Source organism: Lactuca saligna, chromosome 2 (assembly GCF_052625555.1).
Source record: "Lactuca saligna cultivar CGN05327 chromosome 2, ASM5262555v1, whole genome shotgun sequence".
NCBI lineage: Eukaryota > Viridiplantae > Streptophyta > Magnoliopsida > Asterales > Asteraceae > Lactuca > Lactuca saligna.
In genome coordinates, this window is record NC_136418.1 from 134069648 (window position 1) to 134080719 (window position 11072).

General features: G+C 35.6%; 1 protein-coding gene across 3 annotated transcripts; it reads left to right on the forward strand.

The window, feature by feature from the left end:
• The first annotated feature begins 795 nt into the window (after nt 1-795).
• On the forward strand, nt 796-5221 carry LOC145031694 (MADS-box protein SVP-like). 3 transcript variants are annotated; one of them, XM_078980298.1, is made up of 8 exons: nt 796-1547; nt 2555-2636; nt 2963-3027; nt 3237-3336; nt 4284-4325; nt 4402-4443; nt 4670-4809; nt 4900-5221. In XM_078980298.1, the coding sequence occupies exons 1-8, from the start codon at nt 1363-1365 to the stop codon at nt 4916-4918; spliced, it is 675 nt and encodes a 224-aa protein (XP_078836424.1). In that variant the 5' UTR covers nt 796-1362; the 3' UTR covers nt 4919-5221. The 3 variants fall into 3 exon arrangements, with proteins under 3 accessions (XP_078836424.1, XP_078836425.1, XP_078836426.1); XM_078980299.1 differs by having other exon boundaries at nt 2558-2636; XM_078980300.1 differs by lacking the exon at nt 796-1547 and adding an exon at nt 2363-2383 and having other exon boundaries at nt 2558-2636.
• Nucleotides 5222-11072: the final 5851 nt, after the last annotated feature.

Here is an 11072-nt window from a genome sequence, read left to right on the forward strand (position 1 = left end):
CGGAATGATGAATAAATAGTTATTGAATCTATAATAATAAAAAAAATATTGACATGTTGTAAATAGTTGTTATTAATCAAAATTTTTAAATACTTCTTTGAAGATTCTGTTTTTCTTTCATTTATTAAGGTAGAAATAGAAATGTATTATACACACATATTTCTTTACAAAATTTGAATAAATAATAAATTTGTTAGAATTCAAACTAAAAGTCCAAAAAATTGAAGATATGTTTTGAATTCAAATATATCATCAAATATATAACATTAATTGTGTCATTAAAGCATCCATTTAAATTCAAATATATTTATAAATTAATAAACATTTAAATAGAATGAATACATCCATTTAAATTCAAATATATTTATAAATTAATAAACATTTAAATATAATGAATATTGTAGATATATAATAATAGACTCATTAATTAGTAAAATTGATTATTGATTAATAAAAAAAATAAAGATACCACATAATGACATGCAGAATTTAAATAATTATAAAATCTTATGTCATTATAATGACATGTGACAAAATATATTTGTAAAAATAATGATAAAAAAAATTCATTGATAAATAAGTCAATTAAAATAATAATCAAAAGGTTTCACAAAATGGCAACATTGAAATTCTTTTGATAAAATTGTTTCCGACTTGAAAAAGAAAAGTTATAAAAATAATATTTGATTGGTTTAAAAATAATCCCAAAATCCCTTTAAAAACATAATAAAACAATGTCAAATAAGAAAAAACAAATAATATATGACTTTCTTCTCAACCCTTGCGCTTCTTAATTATTCAATCATAAAAAAATTACACAACGGAAAATAGTAGAAACAACACTCTTTCTGTCTCGTCGGTTTCCTTTTACACAACAGTCCTCTCCTCAAGCCCCCAAGAACCAGACCACTTCCCCCAATTCACCCTTCATCCCTGACATCAATTAAATCTCCTTCAAAACTCTTGTTCGATATGAAAATGCTCTATATGTTCTTCATGGGGTTTTCATTTGCTTTCTAATTTCTTAAGTTTCTTGAAAAATATCAGCACCTTTAATTACCGATCATCACCACCACCATCTGGATCTGGATAAAAGAGGGAATCGGGTAAACGGGTGTTCGTGTCTGGTATTGATTCTCTCTAGGGTTACTAGCTAGTTTGACATCTGATCTGTACACCCAATTTTGGCAAAGAAAAATGCTGTCTTTTTGGTTCTTTTCTTCTTTTGCATCTCACAAAATTAATTGTTTCCATTCATAGAAAACCCTTGATTTGAACTCTGGGTTATTCCTGGTTTTTTCACAACTTCCACTGGGATTTGGATGAAATATTTCCAAAAGTAGTATTTCCTGGACTGGAAGTATGATGGCTAGGGAAAAAGTACAGATCAAAAAAATTGACAATGCTACAGCAAGAAGGGTAACTTTCTCCAAGAGGAGAAGAGGGTTATTCAAGAAAGCTGAAGAGCTTTCTGTACTTTGTGATGCTGATGTTGCTGTCATCCTCTTCTCCTCTAATGATAAGCTCTTTCAATATTCAAGCTCAAGGTACCTAGGGTTATGTGTGTGTATTTTTACGTGTGTCAGAGTGTGGTTTTATGGATATATGTATGTGAATGTTTTCATGATTCTTCTCATATTTGCTTCTTTTTGGATCGTAGGGTTTGTAACGAGTTCCTGCAATTAGTGTTCTATATTTGATTGTCTGATTTGTATATGTGTTTTTATTTCTTTATTGGGATTCTGATTAGAGGTCTAATATAGTTAGAGTTTAGGCAAAGACACAGAAGAAACAAACTCCAGTCACATGGTCACATGTTGCGTATACTCACCCTTTTTGTTAGGTTGCAGTAATATCAAGTTTCTAAAACGTATTGATTTTGTTATGACATATGTGTACCCTAAGAATTCTTATTTAGTGTTGTTCTTTGTGTTAGGGAATTTTGTAGGTAGTTTATTAATGTTTCACTCAAGCGTTTATGGGTTTTGTTTGGATCATCAAATCTTTTGCATATATTTATTTTAATATATTAACCACACGAGTACAAAGTTCTTAAAAATAACAATATCTACTTTACACATGGTTTAAGAAAGTGTGTGGTATTTGTAAAGTACTTGAGCATCCTTGGGTAAAGAAACACTAGAAGAATCTTGTGGTTTCAAACCATAGGTAAGCAAGTAATTTTAATCTAGAAAACTTAAAAACAATGAAAATAGCGATGATGTAGTTTTCATGGAAATGAAGAGGATGCAAATAAGACGCTAAAGAATGCTGCAACTTATAACCATAGAAATTAGAAACACCCACAAGACTAGAATTTCAATCTTCATAACTACTCCAGCAACAGAAACACTTGCATACTGGACCTAACAAAACATCTAGGGTATACAATATTAACCAATAGAAGCTTTACTATTGAAAATGAAGCATCATAGCTAGGTTAACTACATCCAGACGATGTCTTTGACCATATCACAACTCACAACATTACCTTGTTTTTTTTTATTTTTTTATTTTTTTTTATTTAATACATTTGTCTTTCTCGTCTCTCTAGCAGCATGGATGAAGTAATTGAAAGGCGTAGCTTGCACTCAAAAAATCTTGAGAAGTTAAACCAACCATCCCTTGAGTTGCAGGTAATTAATTTCTCTCTGTCCTCAATAGTTATTTCACCATTCTTGTGTTTCTTTTCAAGTCTTTGGAGCCGAGTTGAACCATGGAAATTAAGGTCCCTTTCAAAAATATAAGTGAAAGGGTATATACATAGACTTTCCTTCAAAAACCCTAAGCTGAGGAGTCTTGCTATACTAAGATCTCTAGCTTGTGTCACCCACCTTCATTTTGCTATATTCACATCGCTTCTCTTTTTATCACGTTTAGCAAGTCCTCATTCTAGAATCTAACTTGATTTTACCTCACATTATCATAATTGTGGTTTGGTTTTTAATATCTTTCTTTGCAGCTGGTTGAAGACACCAACTATGCCAACTTAAGCAAAGAAGTTGCCGAGAGAACCCTTCAGTTAAGGTACATTACAATAGACATACATGCATATGCGTATGTTGATATAGGCATATAGCTATATGTATATACATGTGTGTACGCAATGTGTAAGTATAAGAGCATATTTTGGTTTTTGTATATACATATGCATGATGTGCATATATACGTATTCATACATATGCATGCATGCATGTAACTTCTGGATCTCGGGTGATTCTTTTTGTGTGAAACAGGCAGTTGAGAGGGGAGGAGCTTCAGGGTTTAAGTATCGAAGAGCTGCACCAGCTTGAGAAATCACTTGAAGCTGGATTGAGCCGTGTTGTAGCCAAAAAGGTGCATTTGCTTTGTGTTAGTTATTGCTCTTCTTTATATCATAAAATTGCAACGTTTATGGGCTTTTAAAGCTTCCCAAGTTAAAGTTATCTATTTTCTCATTGTTTCTTAAACGACATATTACATTTGACCAATAATCAAGCAAGCAATGTATCTAATCAAATAGTACAACTTTCAAGAGAATATAGGCGGTGATGCTTGTTTTTTAAGAGGTAAAATGTCTGCAATCTTTTACCATGTCTTCAGAAAAAGATGTGGAACAGAAGTCTGCAGTAAGAAGACTGTTTGTTTTTTTTAAATTTGCAGGCTAAATTTTATTTTTTTATCATCTAATAAAATAAAAATAAATGAAATCATATCACCTGCGAGCAACCATACTGGAGTCTTCACCACCACCACCATTATCATCTTTGAAAACCATCATGTTCCAAAAACCAATAAGAACCATGTTTAAATTCAAAATAAAATCAACCAAGGTCAAGAAACAATCCAAAACAAAACAAGAAAAAAGAACAAATTAAATAAATACACACAAAAAAATTGAAAACAAAACAAGGAAAAAACAAATTGAAAAAGAGGACGAACTTTAAAAACGAAAGGTTAGAAATGTATTTCAACTTTAGACGTTATTTTTTGCATCTAGCAGAACATGTGTTTTTATGTTTTTTGTCTACTAAAAAACAAACAATCTTTTTCACATATGTTTAGACATGAAAAAGATCTTTTTCAAAAAAAAAAAAAAAAACACCACGTTAGTCTCACTAAATTTTTAATAATACAATGTATAGCACATCTTTCGTTTTGCTAATGCATGAAAAGACATCTTTTATCTAAAGAAAGGTAGAGAATTTTTTCTTTAACTAGATTAACCCAAGAAATTTACAAAAGATTTACCATTGCAACGAGCCTCCGGGTGTGCATGCTTATTTCTGGTTTTATTATTCCAGGGTGAGGTAATTATGAATGAGATTAATCATCTTCAAGAGAAGGTCAGAACTCACAACTCAAACTTTATGATTACAATTTCACGTTGCTTAAAGTCATTTAATTAAAACTTGCATGCAGGAAGTGAAACTCATGGAGGAGAACAACAAACTAAGACAAGAAGTATGAATCAAGCTTTTCAAACACTTCTTTCCTTCAAAGAAAACCATCAAACTTTAATTTAATTAGCAACCCATCCCCCCTTCAAAAATGAAATGAATCACATTCTTAACATACGAAAGTTTGGTCTTTTTGTATGGTTGCTAAAGTTGGATTGGTTTTCTTTGAATTTATTGCTTTGTGGTGCACATATTTTATTCTAACTTACATTTGAATGGTGGAAACGAAGCTTTTGAAGATATCTAATGCTTGGAAGCTAACTGCTGGTTGTTCTGGTGATGATGGGGACTCATCAGAATCGACTAATATCAGCAACACTACTGGTCCTCCACAAGATTATGAGAGCTCTGGTACTTCCCTCAAGTTAGGGTTAGTACAATATATATTTCCATAAAATTTGTTAATCATATTTTATGTACTTATTATTTACAAAACTCAATCATCTTTGTTGTGATGCAGGTTGCCTTACTCTGGCTGACGAAAGCTCATAGGATTTCTAGTTATATAAACTATATTATAACTTATAAGTATCAAGTATATGTAAATGGCATTTATAACAATGGTCTCTTTGCCTCTCGCATAAGCTTTGGGATTATGCTTCTTGGATCTACACACTCACCATGTCCATTAATCCTTTCTACAAAATTAGAAAATGTGGTTGCAAAGGTATAAAATTCAACTGTAACCATAGCCATATTATGGATGGTTCACTAACACTGTTGTGACATCCCGTAATGTGTATTTTGTATGATTGATATGTTAGATATTTGCATTTTTAGTTTTTCTTTTCTCCAAAAGCTGACTTAATTAGAAAGGAGGACTCCAAAATATATAGTGGTGAATTAGATGACCTTGAATATTTTTTGAGCAACTATTCAATTCATAAAAACTACCCACTCTAAATAAGTCATGAGTTGACTTATTACATGGAAATAATAGTCATGAGTGGACTTATAAGTTTTAATACACAACGTCCAAGAAACATTTAAATGACTATTTACAATAATATTGAAAAAATTCATCAGCGCATATTAAAAATCTCTCATTTTCTGGGATTATTCGCTTGAAAAGTGATTAAATTTATGAATCGCCAAACTGTAAGAGATACCAACGCCTTCTTAGACATCAAATTTCCATTGAGATATTCTCTAAGCACCACAAAATCTGACCCAAAAATGTAAGGCACAGGGTAAACAGTCGAGTTTTTTTTGGACAATGCTACATATCGGACACATAATTGAGGGGATTTCAATCCCCATTTTATCTAGTCCTTCCATAGTTAACAACGCATTTAGGTTCACTCTCCATCTAAATATGCTTTTTTTACTAGTAACCAAGAATTCCAATAAGTAGGACAATCCGTCTGTCCAAAATTGTGTCATAACTAAGGCAGATAGTTGACTTAACAGTAAAAACTCTACATCCATCCAAAGTTCAAACCCAACGATCCAACTGATTTGAAAAAATAACGACTTCCAAAACGTGTAGTAGTTGTTGCAACTCAGTTGTTTTTGGCCCCATTCTCACATTCCTATGTCACTTCCAAGAATACCTTGCATCAACATCATTTGCGTACACAACCGCTAATATTGCAACTTTCAGTTGATTCTAACACAAAAGTCTTGGGAAAACATCCTTCACGTTGATGCTTTTGGATTCATTTACTGTTTTTAGATCCATTTACCGGCCCAAATTTTTTTTATCGCTACCATTTCTTACCCAATCCCAATCACCTTTTTGTTTTTCTTGCAAGAGCTAGATTCCATTTAATCCAATTAAGGTGTTTTTTTTTTTTTTTTTTTTTTCATTATATGGACACCAAAAGAAATCCTTCCTTATACTTTCACATTGGACTTTTTAGGGCTTTAAACAATGAAAAATAGGTGTACCAAATATAGATTTTATAAGGGTACTTTTTCTTCAGGTTGACAATGAGAATTGACCTTCCATTTTGAGAATTTTAATAAAAATCTTTATAACAATCGGATTCCAAGCATTGACTCTACTATTGCATCTCTTTCCTGGTATAGATGTTATCATGATGTAAGAGTTATCAAGAATTTTATGAACTTCTACTATTGCATCAAGGTTGCCCTGTTGTAATTCTTATTGAAGCCTTAATTCCATTGTTAAGCTTAACATTGGTATCAGAGCTCTCCTTCCTATAACTATGGTGTATGGTGAAGGTCACGAACGCGCAAATAATGGAGAAGTATGAAGAGGTCAGTCGTAACATTGAGAGTCAAGATGAAACCTTGCAGACGATTCAGGTGAGTCCTGTTGAATTAACAGCCAGCCACTGTTAAAGTTCTGGTCATAGCACATAGGAAAAAGGGAGTCAAATTTCTTGGATGGAGATGGGTTTGAGCCATAAGGCATATTCTGGTGACGAAGAGGCACGAGAAACATCTACAAGTCATGGCACGAAGGGGTATCAATTGGTGAATAGGATGACTAAATTAGAATTCCCATCGTTTGATGGTGATGACTTTAAAGATTGGCACTATAAGTGTAACCAGTTTTTCGAATTAGACAACACTCTAGAGGAAATGAAAGATCGTTTGGTAGTAATTCATTTAAAGGGCCAGGCACTCCAATGACACCAAGGATTTACGAAGGAGATGAAAGGCAATCAAGTGTCATAGAAGACATTTACAGGAGCTTAAGGAATAATTTGTTGAAGGAATGCGTCTAAACCTTTGATTGAACTCCGAAATCTAAAATAATCTTCTACCGTAAGCGATTACAATTTCCAATTTAATGTCCTTCGTAATCAAATCAGTGTTCCAACAGATATGCTACTTGATCTGTACATCAGAGGACTCTCAAATAAGATTATGCATACAGTCTAGTTATAGGATACCAAAACCTTATGTCAGGCAATGAAATTAGCCAGACTACATGAAGGTGTCTTATATTCATTATGAGGATTAGACCCTCCAACAATTCACGACCATCACCCTATAATCAATGAAGAGGTAACATCTGAACTCAACCATGCCTAGGTTAGGTTTGTTCCTAAAAATATGCACAACTTCTATTCTAATGTAACATCCTGACTCCTAGGTATGAAATTTTAAGGATTTTTGTTCATCACATAAGACCTACTCGACGAGTTGGAGGCCCCAACTCATCGTGTAGAAACTAATAAGGCCATGTGGATTATGGAACTTACTCAACGAGTTGAGGCTGTGCATGAAAACCTTAATTTTTAAGGTTTGCACCCTATTTAAAGGACCTTAAGCTCCCTCACTGACCTCCCTTACCATCTTATTGTCCAAAGAAAAACCCTAGATGTGCTTTCTTGCTGTCTTGCGTGTGTGTGTGAGCTTTGGAGATTAAATATTGTGTTTTTTTTGGAGGAAACTAGAAGCTTGAAGAGGTTGGATTGCATAGAAGGCGTTAGATCCGGTAGCTTCACTGTTTTTGCAACCATTTGGAGAAAAAAAGTTGCCATCTTGATCACTCCTTTGTTAGATCTCTTCATTAGAGAGTTCATGGTCATTTCTAGCTTATTCTTGAGTCATTCTTAGTCTTAAGCATGATTTGAAGCTAGGACGTAAGATCTGAGCATCTTAGGGCCTCCTTGGACTTAAAGTTGCCAACTTTATTAAGTCTTGGCCCTCCTTCATGCTCTAAAACCCATAATAAGCTTCATGGGAGTGTTTTAATACCTTTGATGCCTTGCATGCACATAAATTTAGCAACTTTATGTGGTATCTCAGTCCTAAGGGGCTAGATATGTAGTTTGGGGCATTGGATTCGATTGGAAAGGGTTGAATACGTTAAGACAGGAAAACTCGATGAGTTGTTTAGCCAACTCGGCGAGTTGATAAGATAACTCGATGAGTTGGTTGAGTTTTTCCTTGGTTCTGAACACTGAAGAACTCGACGAGTTACTCTGGTAACTCGACGAGTTGTCTCGAGCTTTTTACGATCTATTGACATATGAAGAAACTCGACGAGTTAGTAGATGCACTCAACGAGTTGGGTCAACATGGACTGTTGACCTTGACTGTTGACTTTGGCATTGACCATGGTTGACCAGGTTAACTTCTAAGGGTATTTTGGTAATTTGGGATTTTAATGGAATTAGTCATATAGTGGTTACAAGCAGTTGAGTTTGGAGCTGTGAGTTGGGATTCAACTTTATCGATTCATCACTACTTGTGAGGTGAGTCTTCCTCTATATACTATCAGGGTCGAAGGCACCAATGCCTACCCTTTTTAGATTGTATTCTAGTTATAGGATGATACTACGTTTAGTGATCTGTTAGATTGGTATCCTTTTATATAGGAGGATGTTATGTTTAGTGATCTGCTAGATCGTATCCTGGTATATAAGATGATGCTATGATTATTTATCTGTAGATCTGTATGACTTTTGTGCATGCTAGATAGCGTATGATATTTATGTGTTGATTGTGTGATTGCGGGTGGGTTGAGGTGGTCTTGCTTTGTGCTCTATGCCAACAGACCCAGGGCGTCCCAGATAGAGTGAAGGCCTATCGGGGCGTACCAGTCAGGCCAATGGCCTGGAGAACGATACAGACAGGCTGAAGGCCCGATAGTGGGGACCAAACATGCTGAAGGTTCTGAGAGTGGGCCAGATAGACTGAAGGCTCGGCGAGGGCGGTCCAGTTTTGGTATTTTGGAGGAACTCACTAAGCTTTGGGCTTACAGTTTTGGATTTTGTTTCAGGTACTTTGGATGATCATGGGAAGGCGAAGGCTTGATCGTGCACCTCCTCACATTTTATGATTTTGATTTTTGGGATTCTCTTATATGAAACTATTTTGAAAACATTTTGTAATAACTAATGGCTTTTGGATGTTTAAAAAAGTTTTAAATTTTTATGAATTTTATGGATGTTACAAATTGGTATCAGAGCCTTGGTTTGAATGAATTGGAGGAACACTCGTGTGAATCCAGTCTCAAACTTAGGAAAATATTTTCAAATGGTTTTCAAAATACTAAAGGAGGATGCGATGTGTACAATCAGCCGGAGCCAGTAAGTAGACTCCAAAATACCATACCGTTAATTGATATTGTGATATGTTAGAACAACATGCTAGTGATAGGCTAGGGATCTTCAGGAATTGCGTGGTAGAATTTCCTGATTATTTGATGCATGATAGCCTAGGGTTTTCCTTATATGAAATTGAAATAATTATTATAGTTGTTTAGTGTATGCATCACGATTGTATATAACTAAGATCTTATAGCCTAAGAATGTTTGGTTTAACCTTATTTCCTGTTCTTATCTGATGAAGGGCTTAAGGTAGGATAGAATATTCAAAAGTGTATATGGTCCAGGGTTATGTATGGCTAGCATACACTAGTGTTGTAGGGTTAGTGGGAGTTTCATGGATAAGTTGTGTGGGGTCAGTCAGCCAGTTGTGAGATGTTTAGCCTTTCTCTAGGAGTGAGGATTGAGCACTCGCCTATGCTTATGTATATTGTTAGGCGTTATCATGATCCTTGAGACAAATATGGGTAGGTGTTGAAGGTAGTATGAGATTTTACTACTGAAATCACATGACCCATGCATGTAGCGAGGAAGTCACATCCCCTAGGGCTTTGTTGGGAGTTGGTTCCCCGTTATTATATGGGATGTCTGATATCTTCCTGGTATATTTTCAGCATAGTGGTTACAAGGCGATTTGTGATCGGATTCGGGTCGGGATCAGGAGATGGCAACCAGGGTGGACCAAAAATGCCCGAGACCATTGGTCAGATGAGACCAGATGAGTTGGATGCCAGGATTAGGCAAATCCTGCATGATGAGATTACTACATTTTTTTGGGCTCAGTTGCCGAAGATGTTTGGGTCTATTAAGACCACAATGGTTGAGTACTTTGATGAGCGTTATGCAGCCATTGTTGAGACGGCTACAGGTGTGGGGCCAGTCAGGCTTTTCAGTACTGGGACTTCGATAACACGAATCCCCCGACTTTTAGTGGGATTTAGGACCCGACTATAACCATGAGGTGGCTATCTGACATTGAGGGATTCTTTTTCAAATGCTCATGTCCTACTGAACAAGAGGTCAGGTGTGCTCTGAACCTGCTGAGGTTCGGAGCAAAGGACTAGTGGAGATTAATGACGGGGTCGTATTCTGATGAGCAGAGAGTTGCGGTTACTTAGGATCAATTCAGGGAGATGTTCTGCTCCTGCTACATTTTGTGGGTTGAGCGAGAGTGGCTGGCACAAGAGTTTTTGGATTTGAGATATGGATTAGAGTCGGTGACAGAGATCACCCGCATGTTTACTGAGAGGGCGATGTTTTTCCTGGAGTTTGCTTCTGAGCAGGCTCAAATGACATGTTATTTGAGCATGCTCAAGGCCAACATCATACAGTTTGTTGCTACCCAACGTTATCATACATTACTGGAGTTACAGGAGGCCGCTAGGCGGTGTGAGCTTGAGATTGAGCTGCAATTGAGAGAGAAGAAGCATGCCCCGACACAGTCACAACATGTGCCGAAGCGGTCAAAGACCGCTGATTCTAGGTCTGTAGGCTAGCGTGGCCACACTTGTGGATAGTGCGGGAAGGGTCATTCTGGAGTTTTTCGATCCAGTGGTGTGTTCCGTAAGTGTGGAAAGGAGGGGTACTTTGCGAGGTATTGCCG

What these genes read in the sequence shown, in the direction of transcription:
- LOC145031694 (XM_078980298.1), top strand. Translation starts at nt 1,363, where the DNA reads ATGATGGCTAGGGAAAAAGTACAGATCAAAAAAATTGACAATGCTACA. An exon ending in TTTCAATATTCAAGCTCAAG is followed by an intron (nt 1,548 to 2,554) that starts GTACCTAGGGTT and finishes TCGTCTCTCTAG; the next exon opens with CAGCATGGATGAAGTAATTG. An exon ending in GAGAGAACCCTTCAGTTAAG is followed by an intron (nt 3,028 to 3,236) that starts GTACATTACAAT and finishes TGTGTGAAACAG; the next exon opens with GCAGTTGAGAGGGGAGGAGC.